This window comes from Uloborus diversus, chromosome 1 (assembly GCF_026930045.1).
Source record: "Uloborus diversus isolate 005 chromosome 1, Udiv.v.3.1, whole genome shotgun sequence".
In the NCBI taxonomy this organism is placed as follows: domain Eukaryota; kingdom Metazoa; phylum Arthropoda; class Arachnida; order Araneae; family Uloboridae; genus Uloborus; species Uloborus diversus.
Genome location: NC_072731.1, coordinates 202,520,980 through 202,542,873, shown reverse-complemented (window position 1 = coordinate 202,542,873; position 21,894 = coordinate 202,520,980). Strand labels below are relative to the sequence as shown.

The 21,894-nt window shown below is 32.6% G+C and overlaps 1 protein-coding gene across 1 annotated transcript; it reads left to right on the top strand.

Annotated features, from left to right (window-relative positions):
• Positions 1 to 6,163: 6,163 nt before the first annotated feature.
• Positions 6,164 to 6,664, top strand: LOC129218205 (uncharacterized). The gene has a single exon (XM_054852423.1). The coding sequence runs from the start codon at positions 6,164 to 6,166 to the stop codon at positions 6,662 to 6,664; it is 501 nt and encodes a 166-aa protein (XP_054708398.1).
• The last annotated feature ends 15,230 nt before the right edge of the window (positions 6,665 to 21,894 follow it).

Genomic DNA, 21,894 nt, shown 5'->3' with positions numbered 1-21,894 from the left:
CATGGTGCGTTTTAACTCGTGAATTGAAGGCAAAACTTGGGTATTTAGAAGTTCTAACAACAACGAAATTGAAGTCTCAGGATGTGATAACTGGGCTGCCTGGTGTATTGCGTATAGCCTTAGCTCTGGCTTAGAGGCGGTAGCTTACTGCTAAATACATTTAGATGTGGTTTGAGCAGCAACTGGTGCACACATTGAGTTTTGGTAATGAAAGTTATTGCTTTCGGGTTAACAGAATGATTAAACACCTCATATTACGTGTGTGTTTCTTACTGTGACTGTACGTCGCCATATTTGAACATAATTTAGAAGTTATTATTGTTTTTACGATGTCCTAAAATATTTGAGAACCTGTAAAGTATAATTGCGCTGACCGCATATTCATACCACAATTTGTGTATTAGCTATGGATTTTTTAAATGTGTTCAGGACTTTTTAGACACTGTGTACTTTTTCCAGATATATTTAGGAAAATGTTCATTTAGTATTTCATGAAAAAAGAAATGTTGTTGTTGTTGACGTCATAAGGCAAGTACAAAATAAAATACAATAAAAAAAGAGAGAAACAGAGATAGAGTCAAATTGAGCCAAAAGCTTCGAAAACGGCTTTGGCGACTTCTTCGGTCCTGTCTGTATCCTTTGTTTAAGCTTACACACTTACAATACATTAGAGGATCGTGTTTTTTATTTATTTATTTATTTATTTATTTATTTAATTATGAAGGACAAACTGAGTTTCATTGAATTTAATTGCCTTATGTGTGTATAAAGCAATTCATGAAAAGCTGCTTTAGAATACTTTCTTGTAAAAATATCGTTAAATGTTAACGGTTTGTGAAATTTCTAGCTGAGTAGAGTTTATAGTAAGTGTCCAAATTTAAGTACCAAACATTTTGTTACAAAGGTTTTGTTCCACTTTATGACGTTTAGAAAACGTAAAAATAATTCGCCTGAAGGGTTTTAGAAACTTTAAAACGCTGTGACCATTTTGTGCCCTTTTGAAGCATTTATGGAACACCAAGTATGAAACAAAATAGAAAATTTAAGACCAACTGCAAATCTTAATGTACATTTAAGAACATTAAATTGAGTTCTCTAACACATCAGATAAGAAAGTTACTTTCAAAATTGTTTTTGAACTTTGAAGGTAATGTTTGCAATCTTTATGTTTTTCTTAGACTGTTCTGCTATCACGATTATGTGCTGTACCATTTTCTTTTCCTTCAATCAAGTTACATAATGTTTTTAATTTTTTCAAAAAATGACTGTAAAATTTACTTTTTAAAATCAGTTGTTTAATGATTTCATATTTTATGAATAAAAGTTTTTTGTTCCAAAAGTGTAACTTAAACTTTGTGCAGAAAATATCACCCATTCGCAAGGAATTTGTGTCTTGTTTATGCTTAAAAACCAAAACAATTACAACACAGAAGATGATTTGTTACTCCATCGTTACCGCTTCAAAAAATTTTCAAATTAACATTAGGAAAGGCATTCCGAAGTAGTTACTTTACTTTCAAAATTACATGTACAAAAAGTGGAACAGTTCTTAAGGTTCAGTGTAACTGTGGCAAACAATTAGACAAATTCCTCTTAAAGGAATGCTGTGGTTGCAGTCTCCTACTGTACGTAATTAAAGAGGCTTTTTTAACATTTTAAATTCTATGCTGGTTCTCTATTTTTATTTATTAATTGACGAATCTCTTGTTTCTTTTTCTTTTAAATCAAAAACGTTAACTTAATTCCTCTTAGTTAGAAATAAAATTTAAAGGTATATGCGCTAGATTAAATAAACTAAATTAACTAAAATTTTTCGACCATTTTTTAAATTATTTTTACTTTTAGAACCTTAACTCTAAAACTAATCCATTTCAAAAGTTATTTATAATATTTTTTAAACTTTTTTTTTATTTATTCATTTATTTCTTTATATTCGAATAAAATGTAGTATACTTTATTATCGTCTTTTGAATTTTTTGCGGCGTCGTTTTTCTCTTCGTTAGTCATGTCAGATTCAACATATCATCCACATTTAAGCAATTAATCTTTATATTTATCAAAAGATTGTGTTTCAAGTACCTTTGACGGTCTTTCTCCTTACAGAAGGTGTCCGTATTTCCTCTTTTTATTAAACAATGCTATTAGTATTTTTCAACGCTTTATACTATAACTGTACCTTACTATTAATAGACCAGACATTTTTGCTTTTTTTTCCTTACTATATAATCCCCATTAACTTCTTTTAGAACAAAATCTTTTTGCGTACATTTTAAACTAAAGAATTCAAGCGTCATCTGTGCTTTCTTTTTTTCTTAGCACTGGCAAAGAAGGTGTATTTCAGTTGTTATCATTGATTTTAAAGCACAAAAAGAAATTTCGATCTCAAATTTCTCTAAGCCGTAAACAGAATTTTTATTTATAAATTAAATCTATATCTAAAAATTTAAAAGAATAAAGCCGATGTATTTTTTCTCCTTCTTTCGTTGCAATATTAATTTGAAATTGTTTAGATGTTTATTTTATCGTATGGTGTATAAATATCAAGTAAGCTTCCTTCTAATTTTTCTTTACAAATATTTTTTTTTAATTTTTTTAAATTAGTTGAAGCCAATTCCTTTAATATCTAGAAAATTACTCGTCAGAGTATGACGGGTGAAAATGGCTTCTACATTTGAGTAAAGCAACTACCTGTTTGGGCATAAATCGTTGAAATTTTTGGTCTCAAACTTTGGGCAATTCTTCTTATCAGGTAAAAATTCGCAAGGTCGAAGTACATTAAGTATTTTCGGTGCCAAAAAAATTGGCAACAGTTGAAAACATTAAATTAAGAATCTTAGCTATTTTGTCATGAAAACATATAGAAAATTCAATAGACAGTTTCAGTTGTAAATTAATTCATATTAAAAATAACTTCACTGCTGATGACGTCACAGCGTTATTCGATCAGTGATTTTGGAAATTATCTTTGGATCTTTCACGCGAATTAATTTCTGCAGCCGATAATTTTATTCGTATTTATCCAATGGATTGTGACTTAAATTGGAATAAAAAAGGAACTATCGATCGGATTTTTTTCGAACTGGTCTATAAACATTCCCAGTACCAAAAATAACAAACGGTGAAAGTTTCAGCCAAATCTGCCGCGTAGTTTTAGAGTTCATGGATGACATACAGACAAACATTCATTTTTATATATATAGAAGATATATATATATATATATATATATATATATATATATGAGGATTACGAATCATAATTAAAATTATAAAATAGTGAACCAGTGGATCGACTGTCAACGAATACATGGTAATCCTATAACTGGTAAAGATATTAAATTTAATTTCAACTTAAAAATGCTAAAATAACCATGTCGATTTTTGACTTCTTAGCTTAAGTTATCTTTTCTGGTGTGGTTTACAACTACAGTAGCACTCTAGTTTGACTTTGTTCAATTTCGCGGGGATAATTGAGACGAATTAATTTGGATGCACACTTCAGTAAACTTAAGCAAGTTTTAACGAGAACTTTCGAATAGTTTCTAGTAATTTCAGATACTTATTTCCAATATCCTATCCTTTTTGTTTAAGACTGCTTTTCCCAAGGGCGCGCAAAACTGTTTAACAAAATTAACTTAAGCAGAAAACGTAAAACTATTCGTTAAAGCAAAATATATATATGATGCAATTCTTTACACCAAGCAGTTCAAGTAAAATTACTTTTAAAATGAGAAGACACTGATATTTAAAGATGCAAGAAACTAGAAATGTTGCTTTCCTTTATTTACTATCACTGAAAACGTTTTACGTCTTTTTAAGTACACGCTAAAAAATAAAGATCAAAAAATGTTGATTACTACGGTATAAAATCAATTCTTTAACTTTTTCAGGAAACATAAACCTATTTCTTAAAAAATAAAATACCTGATTTAATTATCCACACCAAGTACTTCAAGCTCCATTTGTAAACAGCAAAATTATTTCAAAAACATAAAAACAGTGATTCTTAAGCAGGCAAAAACTAGGATTGATATATTCATTTATTTATTATCACCAAAATGTTGTATCGCCTTAAACACTCGCTAATATAAAAATTAAAAACTGCATTGATTGCTACAGTATAAAAACAATTAACTAACTTGTTCATTAACTTTTTGACTAATTCACTCTTCACGAGTTTTAACATTACACAAGAGAAAAAAACTTGATGAATGAAATTTCAAACGTAGAGTATTGAACTGAGTAAGAGAAAAAAATCATATACAAAGTCAATGGTAAAGACCAGAATGTTGGTGGAAATGTACAGCTGATTTTTTAACCAAAATTAAACATGTTTTTTTCTTTATTTTCCGTCTTCAAAGAACAGTTAAAAATCTGTTTAGTCAAAAACAAGAAAAACAAAGAATTCCAAGAAGTTCATTCATTTAGATTGCTTCACAGTAAAATCGCTAATTAAGTCACTGAGCTCATTGATGCTATTAGCATTTTTTTATGCAAATTCTATTTTTTTCTTTTAAGAAAGTAAAGAATGTAAGAATATTTTAAGGTTTATTTTCTTTCACATTAATTCATATTATTAGGTTATGGTTAATTAGACAATACGGAAAAGTTAATAGCTTAATAACTGTAAATAGAATTAAAACACGTTTCTATACTTTACAAAATGCACAAACTGCAAAAAATTTTTATTACCCTACTTTTCTGTTTTCAAAATAGCTTTTGAAGCAGCACTATTTAATAAAATTAATAACTATATTTCACTTTTGCTATAATATTCACGTTCTTCAAAATAGAACAAAAACATGCTACTGAATAGAAAAAGGTAATTTCAGACGCTTTTTTTTATTTTGCATTTAAAGGGTTTGCTTAGTTTTTTAAATTGCAACAAAAAAAAAGTGAGAATGAAACAAATTATGAAATTAATAACAGATTATTGGAAACATAGGCACATAAGGAATGTTAACTAATCCAGGATAGCATCGATTGTAAAGCAGTGTGAAAAACGCACGTTTTACGAGTTTAAATTTAAAAAATATTTTATTCGATTTCAATTTATTTGTTGTACTAAAATTGGTTGTTGCAATGTTATTTGTTAAACCTGTACTCCTCAGATCCAGGTCAACGTAAGTCACATATTCGCTACTTTACAAGAGAGAGGGAAAACATCTGCCTGGTGCATATAAAACATGGGATTGCAGTATTTTATCACTGGTAAATAATTACAATTTTTTTTCTTTTTTTGAATTACGTTCATATGGCTCGATGCGGAATAGGATTCTCCATATAATGCCTCACTATGATAATGGAGACTTATTTGCTCCATATAATTACATGCTCCATATAATCGCTAGGTAAAAGAGACATGAACAAGATGTTGGGAACAGAAGTGAAGAGAGTTCCGATGAATGATAATTATAATGCACGAGAAATAGTCAGAACACTGTAAAATTAATTTGAAATTAGTAGGAGTTTGAAAAAGCTGCTATAATGCCTGGATATTTTTGGCTCTGTAGTTTTCTTGTGGGTTTAGCAAAATAAATGTATTTTTATGAAGAAAAGGTGATCTTATTGGATTCCAGCAACCCGCATTGATTAATGCAGTCCTAATAAAGTAATTCATCGTTGGAATTTCAGTTTGTATTCAACATAATTTGGCGTCCGTGACAGAACGGGTGCTTTGAATTTATATAAGAAGATGGATTCAACTACACTGAAAGCTCAGAGAAAAGGACTGAGAGTGTCTTTTACCCTCAGTATGAAAAAAATTGAAGCTGAACTTTTGAAGGAAATTTCTGATTTGAATGAACTTTTAATTTTAAGAAATCTGAGTTCTGACAAATTCAAGCGGCTAGAAGATTGTCAGAATATAATATCTGAGCTGTTGTTGAAAGATGAAATTGCCGAGGAGGCATATTATGAAGATTGTGAAGAAGCAGAAAATTATCGGGACAAGTTTATTCAAGCTTGCTCTCTGCTTGATTTAAAACTTAAAAAATGTTCAGCGTAGTGGGAACATTAGTAAGCGCAACTTTAAGCTGCCAACGATAGAACTGAAAAAGTTTAACTGCGAAGCAAGAGAATTTTTAAATTTTTGGAGCCAATTCAAGAAAATCCATGAGGACAAGGGCATTGATAATGAAGATAAAATGCAATATTTAATTCAATCATGGAACCTGGTTCGAAGGCAGAAAGATTAGTGCTGAGTTTCCCTGCTACCGGAGAAAATTATAGTAAAGCAATAGAGCAGTTAAAGGAAAGATTTGGCCGTGATGATCTGCTGGTGCAAGTATATGTTCGAGATTTATTGAGACTAGTTATGAAAAATGCTGCCGCAGGACGGGGGAAAGCTGATCTTCCATCCCTCTATGACGAATTGGAAGGAAAACTTCGTGCGTTGGAAACTCTTGGACGGACCAAAGAAAAGTATGGAGATTTCTTGACACCTTTGGTTGAGAGCTGTCTACCGGAAGAAGTTGTAGTAACGTGGGAAAGAAGCCGAAATTTAGATTTAACCGAAGATAAGAACTGTCGCAGTTTAGAACAGTTAATGAACTTTCTTCGCCAAGAAGTAAATGGAGAAGAAATGGTTCGTCTTGCAAGAACTGGTTTCGGCGCGAATTCAAATTTACGCAAACGAGAGCCCACAACTGAGATGGAAAAGACCTAGCGTCAGCTGCAGCGTTAGTAAGTACTGAGAAAGAAGGTAAGCGATTTCAACGTTGTATTGTTTGTGAAAAAGGTCATTGAAGTAAAAAAATGCTTCATTGCAGAAAAAATGACTGTAAATGAGAAACAAAAAAATGTTGCTAAAAAAGGGGGTTTGTTTTATATGTTTTAATTCAAATCATATTAGTAAATATTGTAATGTAAAAAGAAAGTTAAAGTGTAATGGTTGTGGAGAACCTCATTTTTATGTAATGTGTCCAAAGCTAGAAGTCAAAAATTGTGAATCTAAAGATGTAGTAGTTTCTAAGTCTGAAAATTCTCTCTCTAACTTTGATAAAACTCAAACTGTATTTTTGCATACTCTGTGTGTTCGGATTAAACGTAATAATCGAGAAAAAATAATTCGGGCTTTGGCAGATTCTGGTAGTCAAAGTAGTTATATAAGTCAGAAAGTTTTGTCTGAGCTGAAAGCAACTCCACTTCGTGAAGAAACGGTGATTCACTCGTTATTTGGGGGAAGGAAACAAACCCAAAACGGCATAAGATATACACTGTTGAAGTGAGGGGTTTGAAAGGGTCTTTTGCTTGTAGTTTTGAAGCTCTTTCTAAAAGGAAAATTTGTAGTTTCATACCAAAAGTTAGCAATCGCTATATTTTGAGTGAATTAAAGAAAAAGAATATTGAAGTTTCTGATTCCCTTTGTAAAATGAAAGAAATTGATCTTTTAATAGGGGCAGATGTTTCAGGAAAATTGCTGACAGGACGTTCAGTAGATTTAGATTCCGGCCTTACGGCTGTAGAAATGAATCATGGGTGGACTGTTATGGGTAAACAGAACACTAATGAGAAAGATGATGTTTTCAAAACATTATCGATGCATGCTAAAAATATTCCTTTGAATGAATTGCGGGAACTTGAACGTATAGGAATAACAGATCAAACTTGCAATGTTAATAAGAAAGTATGCATAGAAGAACATTTAACTGAATTTGAGGATAAATTGAAAAGTTTTCCTTATGGAAGATATGAAGTAAAGCATCCTTGGAAGTATGATTTTTCGAACTTACCAGATAATAAGGATTTAACCTGGAAAAGGCACGAAAAAATGATCAGTAAGTCAAAATGTAATAATTTTCTTGAGGAATACCAAAATGTATTCAAAGAATGGAAAAACTTGAATATTATTGAGCGCGTACCAGATTCGGAATTAGAGAATAAGTGCCTCTATCTACCACATAGGCCTGTTATAAAAAAAAGATAGTAAGACCACAAAAGTGCGGCCTGTTTTTGATGCTTCAGCATTCCAGAGAGGTAAGTCTTCTTTGAATGAATGCTTGTTTAAAGGAATTAACCTTATTGAATTAATACCAGACATTGATTGATTGAGGTTGCATCCTTTAGGGTTGAGTGTAAGCATTGAAAAGGCATATAGCCCTCCTGAATATGAGATTGCACAGAAGTTGGAATGTTCTTTATTTGTGGACAATTATGTAACAGGGGTTCATAATACCGAAGAAGAAGCGAAGTTCATCGAACAATCACAACTTATTTTGTCAAAGGGATGTTCTAACTTACCAGGGTTTGAAAGCAATGTAGCTTGTGAAAATGTTACTAAACATTCAGGGGAAAAGTCTGTTTTATTAGTTTCATGGAATTTGAGTAATGACACTCTAAGGTGTAATATAAGTATAGAAGCATTGACTTGTAAAACAAAAATTATAAAGTGTTTAATTTTATTTTAAATGTCAAAGATTTTTGATCCCATCGGCTTATTAAGCCCTGCTACATTGCTTCCTAAACTGATACTGCAAGATGCTTGGAAGTTAAAACATTCCTGAGATTTAGAACTACCCCCTGATATTGTAAATATTTTTTTTTAATGTCAACACCTTTTTGCTTCTTGGCCCTAACGTATTACTTGGTTAACCTCGAACTTCGTGGAGCTTGCGCAAAGATTTCAAAATTCTCTTGGCAATTTTTCCTCTTGTCACCAAAGAATTGTTTCATGGCTTTGTTGATGTGTGAAAAAATGATCATTTTTCAAAATTTGCCAACGAAAGTCTTAATTAGCCGATTACATTCCCAGACTTGCAAGAAAAAAAAACGAACAAAATTTGTTTTGAAAATTATATGAACACAACCATACTAAAAACTGGTAGTTTTAAAGTTTAGAAATGTTCAGCGGGGTGTTTTCTTAAATTAAATGTACTACTTTTAGTCATTGACTGAAATTGATTGTATCAGCAAATAATAATAATAATAATAATAATAATAATAATAATAATAATAATAATAATAATAATAATAATAATAATAATAATAATAATAATAATAATAATTTGAATTCTGAAATTTTGAATTCAAGTTATGATTTTCAAAATCACGAGTTGCGACAGGACCTTACTCATTGGGTCTTGTTGGTTACTATTCTACTCATTTGTTTCAAGAAACAGCTACTGTCCCTCCAAGCCTGCCCCTCCTCTTGGGCATACGTGTGTGTAGGCTCGTGTGTGTGTGTGTGTGTAGACCTGTGTGTATTTACGTTGGCGTGTGTGCATGTGTGTAAAGGTGCATGTGTGTATGTGTATGAGCGTGTGTGTGTGTAGGACATGGACAGTGGACACCACCGACCAAGAGAAGCGACTAATGGGGAACAGTGCTCAGGACCGGAGGAGCTGCGCCTGCAGAGGTCAGTGGGGCTGAAAAAGGAATCACAGCGCCAAGGACGATCAAGTGAAAACAATAAGCAATTGTGATTGCTCAAAAAATCTAGGGAAATTTTAAAGATTTTTCAAAACTTTTGATGGGTAAATGACAAGCTTAACATTTTCGATGGAATGGAAAATAATCTGGTTACTAAATAAAGCAAACCAATAAATATATCCATCCCCGCCCCCACTACGTCAAAAAAATATTTTTATTTTTCGCCAAGAACCCAAATAAGAGCAGAACAACAACTTTGTTTAGAAAAAATTATACCTGAATTTGCAAATATCTACGCAGTATCATAAACTTTCGCAATCCAAAATATATAGCAAATGTTAAAGAATAAATTTATGGTGAATCAACAAGCTGGATGATTCTTTCATTTTAGGTAATAAAGTATTCAGGAAATTCAGTGTGATTTTTAATTTTATTTATTTATTTATTTCCAATATCTTTGACTTTGAAAAATGTTATCGGGTATGATTTCTATCAAAAATACATAGCAAATGTTTAAGTATAAATTTATGATTGATCAACCAGGTGGATAATTTCTTCATTTTTGGTACTAAAATACTCAGGAACTGTAGCCTCAGTTTGAAATAACCTAAAATATGTGTACTTATGGTAGTGATAAAGACTAATAAACGTATAGAAAAGTGCTACAACAATTTACAATTTAACAAACACTTGTTATTTTACTACATTATTATTAGCAGTACCTTTTATAAAAACAAATTTAAAAGTAAAAGGAGTTGGAAGATCAAAAGAGACACACAGACATTTTCCTCATCTTCTGTCTACTGTCATTTTTAATCGCTAAATTACACAGAATGAATTATTCATTTTATTAACTAATTTATTTAGTTGACCTCACTTTCAACGATATTTTTCCGAGATGTGGTTTTTTTTCTGGTTTTATCAATTTTCTTCTTTTTTTTCAAATGAATTGTTAATGCGTTGAAGCTGCGGGACATTCGTTGTCATTAATTTTTTTAATGACTTTTGTTACACACTAAATGATGACTTAGAAAAAGAAACGTGATTGATTTTTGAATAAAAGCTTCAGATTAATTTTTTTAAGTATCTTTTGAAATGTGTTTAAGAATGCAAAAAAATTAAGTTTTTGTTGCCTTATTTTTCTGATTAAAATTTTAAATACGAGTATGAAGTTAAAAAGAGAAAAAGATAAACAATGAACAAATTTCGACATTCATGCATTCAGCGAAGAAAATTGAAAAGGCTTAAGGGCTATTTATCATCGAGATACATCTTCTTTTAAAAAATTCAAAAGATATTAATTTTATGCTTTAAAAAAATGTCGCCATCTAAGAAAAGTATTTTATAGAACTCATATGTGAAGGCTTTTTTATTTTCAACACAAAAAAGATTAAAATCGCTAATAACTTTTTGCCTGCTCTTCGTTTTTATGTGTACTTAAGGCTTGTTTTTATATGTTTTTAATTTTTCTGTGAATCTATAATGTAACTCAAGCTTTGTGGGACCGCTTCTAAAGCATATTTCCACAAAGTTAAAAATATAAACAAATAAAAAGTCTAGCAAGTTTTTCGAAGTTAAAAAAAAAAACTTCAGGCCGTTTTTTAACAAAGACGCAGCTATGAACTTCATCAAAATCTGAAAAATATTCGTCATAGTTTCTGCAAGCAGAATATTTATTAGTGTACTTAGCTTATTAAAAAAGTAGTAGTTTTAAAGCGTACCTTCAAAGTAATTTTTGTAAAAGTAATTATTTTTGTATACCTTATTTCAAAAGAATGCATCAGTCAGAATGAAAAAAAAAAATCATACTAAATGAAAACTCGGTGAATTAAAAAATACATATATTACTAACCTTCGTACATTGCTTAGCTCGTGTGAACAGTTTTTAAACATTTCGTACAGGGTCTGCTCAACTGCTTGTATCATTAAAAAAAATTATTTACTGTATTAACTATAAATATATGTACGACAATTAAAATAGTATAGAATTCATATTTATATAGATAATGGAAAAAACCATGTTCGTCATGTAGTAAAAATATATAAGATGTATATGGTTTGAAAATCTAACGTATTTAACGTTATTTCAAAACAGATGCAAATTCATTTGTCCCCATCAATCGGTTTCGCCTTACAAATAGTATATATGTGTGTGTGTGTATATATATATATCTATATATATATATATATATATATATATATATATATATATATATATATATATATATATATATATATATATATATATATATATATATATATATATATATATATATATATATATATATATGTATGTATATATGTATGTCGCACGACTAGAGATCTACCTCCACGTGGAGTGCCCTGAGCAACGTTTGATACGGCTAAACGATCTATAACGTTTCAGCATGGGACTTTGCGACTTCTTCGCCCTGGAGACTTTAAATAATCTGTACCTCGAACCTGACTGGCTAAGAGTATGTACCGATGGCTCGTTTTTTAAAGACCAACCTAACGCTGGTGCAGGAATCTTTTGTGATTTGTTCAGTTTTTACTCTCCAAAAGGAAATTTCCGTACAGCCTTCGATGGAAAGGTCTCGGCCATACGTATAGCACTGAAAAAAATTAATCATCAACTGCAACAAGTTTCAAAACGCCGTTATCCTCTCCGACTCCAGAGCTGCTATTCAGAGCATTTGCTCAATTTGAGACTCATCCTTCTGGGACATATTGGATATCCATCTCACCATTAAAAAGTTGGAAATAATAATAAGATTATCGTTCTCCAGTAGATCCCAGGCCACTGTGTCTTAAGTGGCAACGAACATGCCGACACACTAGCAAAGAGGGGTTCAACTGTCTCGCAAATATCAAGCAGCAGCGTAGCATTCTGCACCATGAAAAGACTCATCCGAAATTCGTTTTCCTCTCAACATCGTGAGGAACTGACGTCTTGAACCAGCTCCAAACATTGGAAAGCACTGGACAGATCAATCATACCTGAATAGCTCCGCCGTTAGGCGGTTGCCATGTATAGACTTTGTGTACAACATGACTGCCAGCCCGACATCTCTTTAAAATTGGTGTATATGCGACTCCAAACTGTACCCTTTGCGTAGATCTTACCTTCATGGATGGATACCACATTTCTCATTGCAGAGCACTCCGAGCGAGCTCCTTGGTAGAACGGTACTGGTAGGCAAGACGCCAAAGGAGACAATGACTTTTTTATTTCCCCTGTTCTTCGTTTTAATTCTGTTTGTATTTTGCCAATTTGACAAGTTCTCTGCCATTTGAAATAAAGAAAAAACATATTATATATATATATATATATATATATATTAATTTCTCTTAGTGTATCAAGTAATTATGCATCCATGGTTAAAACGATTAAACATCTTAAAAATATTGTGCAGTGCATCTTGGGGCTTAAGACCAGAAACTCTTCTTAATGTCTATATTTCGCTAATCCGGCCAGTTCTGAAATATGCTGCTCCCATTTGGGCACCAACCTTATCCTCTGCAAAAAGCAAGACCGATACTGTACAGTACGGAGCATCTAAAATCATCAGAGGTGATTTATCATCCACAAATAATTTTTAAGCACAATCTGAGTGCGGCCTAACATCTCTAGAAAATAGAAGGAAATTGATCATCGTTAAGTTTTCAAATAAAATTCGAAACCCAATAAGTCTACATATCTCAAACAAAACTGTCATCGTGTGGAATGGAAAAAAGAGACTGAAACGGTCATCAACCCTCCTATTTAACAAAGAAATCGGAATAAAAATCCACTTTAGAGCACGAGTAATTTGGTTTTGTTGAGGAACCTTCACTCCCCATCACTCTCATCAAAAGCAACAATAAACTTAAACCTTCTTCAAACTTGCATGAAAAACGAGCCAGCTTCAGTTATCAATGAGAACGGCACTCATTTCATCTATGTTCTTTCATGTTACAAATGGCTCATCAGACTGCAACCTTGACCGGAGAGGTGCCGGACCTTTTTCACTTATGCAAATGGCAACTCTGAACCCCACAGAATACCTGTAGGTAAAATTGCCTCAAACTATACCTGTGAGCTAGTGGCCATCAGAGAGGATTTAAATCTCTACTTCTCCAAGGCAATCCATAATTCAAATGGGTTCTTATTATTTTCAGACTCGAAATCTGCTCTCCAAACCATTTTAAGGAGCAAATTTCAACTCACTCAAGACATTATCCTGCTCTTGAACAAAATAACAATAACCCAACGAATCTGCATTCTTCAATGGATTCCAGCACGCGTAGATATAGCTGATGTCCTTGCCAAAGAAGCCTGAGACAGCACTCAGCTTTCCAACACTGTGACGCTTTCCGATGCTGACGCAATAGCCATCCGAAGACTCCTTCATGCTTCTTAGAGAAACACTCCATCCCTGCCCTAAACTGTAATCGTGGTATCTTTACAACCATTGCCAGGCTGAGGACCAAACATTGCAAGAGAATGAGGATACATCCCGATGGCCATCGAAGCTATAGGAGCTGTCCTCACTGCATAGACATTGAACTCTCTCCCAACCATATGTCTTTGACTGCCTTGTCTTTTGGCGAAGCACTTCAGAATCCATCCTGCTCCCCACATCAACTCCTCTATTCCTCGAAAGTTATTGATGTGGTCGGGACTGTCCTGAATGGGACTTTTGGATCAATTTGGATCTACCGTACTATTTTACTGGACAAGACAACAACAATAACAAGCATCCACGTGTATCGGAATTATTTGTTAAACAAATTTCAAAAAATGACAGATGTACTTTATATTATCTTGGAATATTGATTTGTACAAAATTGACAGTTGTCCTATCATGTATAACAACAAAGACCTTTAACCAATGGTATTAATTAAACCAGCAAAATCTTGCTATTCCATTTTTTTTTTTTTAATTATTATTATTTTCTTTTTTTTTAACTGCACTCTAAATAACTGAAATGATGTAATTCATTACTCAAATGTAATAAGTCAAATATCATACATGCAACATAAACCTTTAAAAACATTGTACTCAGCAAACTACTTTCGTATTCTTATTAACACAGCGCCATTCAACTTATAGCATTTTCTAGAGGAAACTTTCGACATCATTAATCAAAAACGTGTCGTATAGAAATTTTACTTAGAATTTTAAATCGAGAAAAAGAAAATAAATCGTAAGGGAATTCCACAGCTGCTTCAGATTGATAAAAATATTCAAATGAAGCTCTTTCACCCGAAACGGCCGCAAACGGCTGTGAAAATTCGTTAAAGTATTGTTGACACTCCATTACAAGTGAAAAAGGCATGTTGCTCTTTACAAAAAGTCATAAATACCTAAGACATCATTTAACAGTTCGAGCGAAATGAATATTTTCAATATAGTATTTTCTTCTGAGCTCTTATTCGTTTTCACGTTGGAAAAAAATACAGCAGTCCAAATGATTTTTAAACAATTTTCTTTAAATGAAAATGGTATTTGGGCTTACTTTCTGACTGGTTCTTGGCCATTTTGATTTAATTTCCTTTTACATAGCAAAGAAAGCACTGTACTCACGAAAAAAATTTCATCCAAAAATCGGTCTTAATCTCCATTTTGCTCGTCCTCGAATGAATATTGAGTTTTTTTTTTTTTTCAACCCGATCACACGTGAATATATGAGCCTAAGAACTTATAGACACTCAAAATATCTATTTTGACGATCCCTGAGTTATTTAATACGAGTTTTCTCGTGACGTCCGTATGTTCGTATGTATGTGCGTGCATGCGCGTATGTGCGTGTATGCGGATGAGGCTATGCGTATGTATCTCGCATAACTCAAAAACGGTATGCCCTAGAAAGTTAAAATTTGCTACGTAGAATCCTAGTAGGGTCTAGTTGTGCACCTCTCCTTTTGGTTGTATCCGGATGTTCAAAAAGGAATCTTTCATACCTTTTTTGGGGGGAAATCATTGTTAATTTAATGCAAACTAAAGCGGTGTTATAATTTGGCAAATACTTAGCAATATATCGCCAAGCTTTTGGTCGCTAAGTTTTGTCGCCAACTTGACAAGAAGTTTGGCGTGTTTTTTTCTTTTTTAATTTATTTTTTTATTCATTTTTTTTAAATCTAGTTTCATTTTGGCTACTATTGGCGATATTTTGACCGTTAACCATTGAATCACACTAAAATTGCCAATATTGGGTAAATTAATATGTATAAAACGGGTTTTTTTTGCTTCGGTTCGCAACAAACTTAGGGTGAAAAAATTTAAAGTGTTTCTTTGCTTACTCCAAGGCACTATTATCATTAAATTGGCGTACAAGAAAGTCATGTGATGCACACATCAGGTCGTTTACAAATAATTTCTGTGGTTAAGTAATTTTGTTGGTTGTGCATCATTAGAGATTAATATTTTTCTATAAAGAAATATTCTAACATAAAATTAAATGCAATGGTTTCATGTTGTTTCTGATAATTTAATTCCAATAGTCTTCATCATGATGTGCTCGTAATAATTTATTCACGGTAATGAGTACAAATAGTTATTGAAATTACATTCTATACTACGTTTTTAATTTTGGAACGATCCTCCATGTGCGACATGGCGTTTACAGGGATCATTTGCGCAGGGTAGTGTTTTTCAATGATGAGTTTTTTTTAAACTTGACTATGCAAAAAGTTGATTTTGATGTTGTTTATAAGTGGATCGTTTCTCTAATTAATATTTTATTATATAGAAATGAATACATTTTTTAAATCACTAACAACAATGAAAAAACTAAATCTGCAACAAATTAAACAAGTATTTTGACATGCGCAACGAGCGTGATAAATGTTTAACACTTTCCAATCCGCAGGCATAAGTGACGGACCATCCATTTGTCTGTGCAAAAAGATGTTAGCTAATTTGAAGATGTTTTTATATTCGTAATCTCGCTTCGTCCCTTGTTGAAGAAGGGGTAAATTCCTTGACATTCCATAACACGTTTTTCTTTTTAACAACGATACATTAGTTTATTTCTTATTTCATGCTTTATTGATTGGATTTTTTTTTTTTTTTTTTGGCTACAAGTTTATATTGTCTCTGGTTTACAACGTCTTAGATCTTTATCTGAAAATTTTCCGAGGGAAACCCTTCCTGTGCTGTAAACCAACATCTAAATAGACTGCTTGATAGGGTGAACTGGAAAAAAATCGAATTTCTGCAGAGCCGCAGGGATAAAGTGTTAGGGAGTCACAAATGTTTCTCTGAGTGCGGAAAATTTGTGACTCCCTCACATTAACTACTATGCAAAATTTCTTGACTCTGAGAAGACGTTTTCAGTTCCGGTAAAAGATTTGAGTTTTAGAGAATTTTAGAATGAAACCAAATAAAGAGAAAATTTTCAAAGTGTGATAAATTCCACAGAACGTTTAGCTTTAACGTGGGAATTTTATAACTTCTTTACAACAAATTATTATGAAACGTGTTATGCCTCTATATTAAATTCCTCTTCTCTGGCGAAAGAACTAAATTTCAGAGGAAAAACCTAAAAGTGTGTTTTTTTTAATCGTGCAACTGTTGTACAAGGTACTTCCTGCATGTAGACCTGAAGTCAGTTAGAATTCAAAGTATTTATACGGTTACAAAAACTCTCGCAAATATGAATAAAATGAGAACTGTATAATGCAGATTGATTTCTATTCGTTGATAAGAGAAAATAAAAATAAAATAATTTATAAAAAAAAAGGTTGTTTTATCTGCATTATTAAAACTACAAAATATGTAGCTTCTACATGAAATACACCGATAGCTCAGTCAATACCAGCCGAGGACTGCAGTTTCGTGCTTATTAGCACTCATCAGCCCGGCATAGGAGAGACTGAGCTGGAGGTGGAGAACCTCTTAAGGAAGCATAGAGTGCCAAACTTACTGAATATACCTGCCTTGCCTTCAATATTCGAGCTAAAACGAACCAGTGCTTCGGTCTCTCGTCTGGTCAGTGCTAATTCTGTATTAGCTACCAGTTTGTTTGGCACTCTTTACTTCCTTAAGCGGTTTTCCACCTCCAGTTTAGTCACTCCTATGCCGGGCTGATGAGTGCTAATAAGCACGAAACTGCAGTCCTCGGCTGGAATTGACTGAGCTGGTGGTGTATTTCATGTATTTCTGCCTTATCCCTGGCAATAGGGCGTTAACTTACTGAATGAAGCTTATGTTTTAAATTCAGAGTTATAAAAAAATATCAATTATTAATGCAATTTGTAATCGCTTTTGTGCTGAAATGCAGAAATATTAGTGCGTGATAACCACTTAAAATGAATGTCCCTTTTCTTGATGACTTTGAAACTAACTTCTCGATGCATTTGACGGTTTGAGTATGGAAACTCAATCAGTTTCCACATTTTACATGGAACTCCAACGAGCAACGTAATTAGCAACAAAGTCACCAAATGGGACATTGTGGAGAAGTTATTTTGCAATTGCTCCAGACAATCAAATCAACATACTAACTTGAAACTTCAAAGATTTTCGACTCAAAATGTGCGCACTTAGCTTGTTTCTACATTTGAGAAGTATCTTGTTGTATTAATATGTCTCCACACATGATTAGCTCCGTCTTTAATGTAATGACTGATTTTATGCTTAAACCAGGATGAAGTATATGCATTTAAAATATACATAACCAAGATTTGAAACTCAGTTGATGGTTTTATAGTTAAAATGTGCAATCTCAGATTTCAATCAGCTGATTTCGCCAATGAAGCATATGTAGCGCATCTGGTTTGTGATTAGAAAGAGCCATAGATCATACACCTGATTTTATGCCATGTCATATCTATAATAAAAATTCACTCAATATCATGGAGTCAACGTTGGACAACTTGCAATCCGTTGCCTGAAAATTAACAATAGGACGCCGAAGTAAGATTTAGGGACTGACTCTGTATCATCAACCAACTGGAACAGATGTTGAAATGGGAATTCATTGAAATGTAGATGGTAAATAAAATACTGGAGAGATCTGAGAAGATTTTGCTCTAAAAGTCGAGTGGTTTACTCTAGTGGTTTTAAGATGTTTTGAAGACACAAAAGACAACTCTTAAAAATATTCAAACAGCTTGACTTTCTTCTGATTTTTGTCGTATGATATAGCAAGATTGTTGTAAAATTAAAAGCAACACTACTAGTACAATTGAAAGTGCCATTAGTGCTGTAAAAGGTATTCTAAAAGTAGAGACATGCATCAGTGATTACAAAATGTTCTCAAATGCACTCCTAAAAGTGTTTAAAAGTGTGCACAACCAAATAAGTGTTCTCAGAAGTGTTTTGAAAACTGTTCCAACAATGGTGCTTCAAAGTGTTCTAAAAAAGGAAAAAATGTCCGTCTTCAAAAAGTTCTCCAAAGTGTCGCGTGATTTGTAGTGTGTAGAATGCTTTAGTAGAGTAATGGATAACAAGCAATATGAATTTGTAATGCTAGTTATTTATTGTAAAATGATTAATCAATTGTTAGTTTTGTTCATTAGTTATACTTATTTATTCCTATTTTATGACCACATGGCTCTTTCATCGAAAAATAAATCAAGGGTTTCAAAAATTTGTGCAAGAGTAAAATAGATTAATGTATTGTTTTGCTACTTTACTTGCGCCGATGGATTAAAGCTATGTAATAAATCCTCTGTTAAAACAGGAAAGTAGAAGCACGCGATTCAAACAAGGAACGGCAACAAAATAAAGCAACAATTAGAATGTATAAAATTTAAAAGTTACAACAACTAAACAACATAATAAACTGGAAATTGAAATATTTTGTTTCGTGTTCATATGTGAAAAATCGCAATGCTCTAAAATAACTTGAGTGGAGATTTTCAATAAACCGAATACTACTGTACATTCCATGGGAAAGATAGGGAAATGATGACGAAACTGTAAACTCCAATGGCTAATGTCATTTCTTTTGAAGAAGAGCAAGCAATATCAAGCAGGTTGGAAATACAAATTACACTTCTTGAATAATTCATGGCGCAATAAATCTTTCGGAAATTGAGCGCAAAAACTTCGTCACTGACTACCGCCTTAGAAAATAGCTTCCGAACTATTCTCAGAAAGATTCAGTTTTTTTTTCTTTCCAAAATCACGTTGACGGAAAAATTGGAGCATGAAAAGAGAAACAGAGAAATAAGACTACTTCACGTAATTTGACGCATTTCATGAATTATTGACTAGTTCAAAAAGTCATATATATTTTCAGTATTTCTTACCCACTTTCGCTAGGATATGATTGACAGATGACTTTGGAAAGTTTTACCCGAAGAGTTTGAAGATATATTTTATTTGTAAAGAACTTTAAGTGAATTATTAAGAAGATGGCACATTGTACTTCATTCACTATTTTCAAATATTTTAGACATTTTTATTCATAATTTATACAAACTACAAGAGTAATGTCTGCCTCCAATACGCAATTTCTAAGTGTTTATTGTATTTGTACTTCATTCACTATTTTCAAATATTTTAGACATTTTTATTCATAATTTATACAAACTACAAGAGTAATGTCTGCCTCCAATACGCAATTTCTAAGTGTTTATTGTATACTTTAAAAAATAAAATATTTCTAAATTTTGTAATGCAGCGAGAACAATATTTAGCGCGTAAGGTTCATTTTCAGTTTCATGCAACAGGGTAATGATTTAAATTTTTTGGAAGAGTATGATGCTATCTTAAAGCAACATTTTATTATACATAACATAAAAAACATAATTTCATAAAAATATTTACCAGGTAAATATTTATCTGGTAACCATAAACGTACCAGAGTTTGGTAACCATAATAGTAATAGTACCATAAAAATATTTACCAGGTAAATATTTTTTTTTTTTTTTTTTTTTGCGTAAATATTTCACGAATGTTGTTTGAAAATGATAAGAACTGCATGATTCAAAATATGCTTCATGGACATTTCCTCCATTTTTCGGGCAATTTCTGAATTCCACGCTAATAATACTCATTTACATTTGTTGCTAACCGTTCACCACGATATTTTTCCCATCTTCGTAAGAATAAACGCGCTGCTCAACAAGTGCGTGACGCATCATTCGAAATGGTAGGCAATCGGAAAGAGCCAAGTCTGGTGAGTAAGCTGTATGGGCTTTAACGGCCCAGCTGCGCGCTTCCAGCGTGTTGACAACCCGTTTTTCCGCATGTGATGGAGCATTGAGCATGGAGAAAAAGAACTCTGTGCAGCCTGTTTATTCATTCTGGTCTTTTTCAAACATTTCACGGTTCGAATCGGTCTGCAGTTGTTGGTATCGTTTAGTTTTATCCGAATCCTTACGTTTTAACAGTTCATAACAGACAACGCGGCTGTTAAGAGACCAATCAAAGAGAGCCGACTTTCTGCCAAATTCGGTGCATTTGGAACGCTGAAAACATCGTTGACAAGTGTCTTGCGCTCCAGCATGTTCTTAGACTTGAACAATCATTGTGCAGCAGTTGACCTCAAAAGTGTCAGAAAGCCAATGCTGCTCACAAATAGTAGTTCGTAAGCGCATAACTTAATATGGTTCCGGTTATAGAAAAATATATCGCTAGATGAAACTTGGACTGCTGTGCGTTGAAAATCTTCGTCAGCTGTTAGAAGGAGATGATGGTGATGCAGAAACGGTTTTAAGGTACCTAAACTGATGCCGAACTGTAAGAAAATTCTGGTTTTATATTTTTACACCTGGCATACTATATTACTTCAAATTCGATATCAAAATTCCGATTCTTGAAACATATGTTCGAATATTGATAACATTGGCCAATAATACTGACGCCAGTATTCACTGGACTAATTTAACCTTTGGTCGGGCACCTGAACCACGTATTGAAACCTTCTTATTCGTCGAAAAAGGTTTTGACCGGCAGTTAGGCAGTTAAACTGAGGATTTAATTGGCAGATGATTACGGAAGTGACATGAGTGATAACTACTCATTTTTAAGCATGATGTGAATTTCAAAATATGCTAGGCAAAACTTTATAAAGGTTGGCATATAAATTGATGGGAACGGATATTATGCCTCGCTATGCCTAATAGACATAATGACTGAATAATGTATTGCAAGTACATAATATTTAAAAAAAAGTAAAATATTTATTGTAGTAAGAATTCAAAAACGATAGCATTTACTCAGTGAAATTCCTGTTTTATGCGAGTTTGTCCTCCAATGAAGGGCGAAAAACTATAGCACTCCTAGAAATGTTCTAGGAAACTGGAATTCTATCAACTTCACTTTCATAGTTTCTTCTTTTGGTTTGCACTAGCGTTGCGTAAGGAAAAGGTTTCTAGAAAATTTAATGGAATTCCAGTTAACTAAAAATTTTTTTTCCAATACAGGCATGGAGTTATATTGATTAATAGAGTGAGCGTCAGCAACCGCTCCCTTTAGCATTCCCCTTGATATAAATTTTAAGTTAAGGCTGAGAGAATATTTTGAGAATCATTCCCATATATTTTTTATCGTGCAGAAACTTTTGAACCTGTTAAAAACTCACTGCCAATTTACTTATCCTCAATTTGA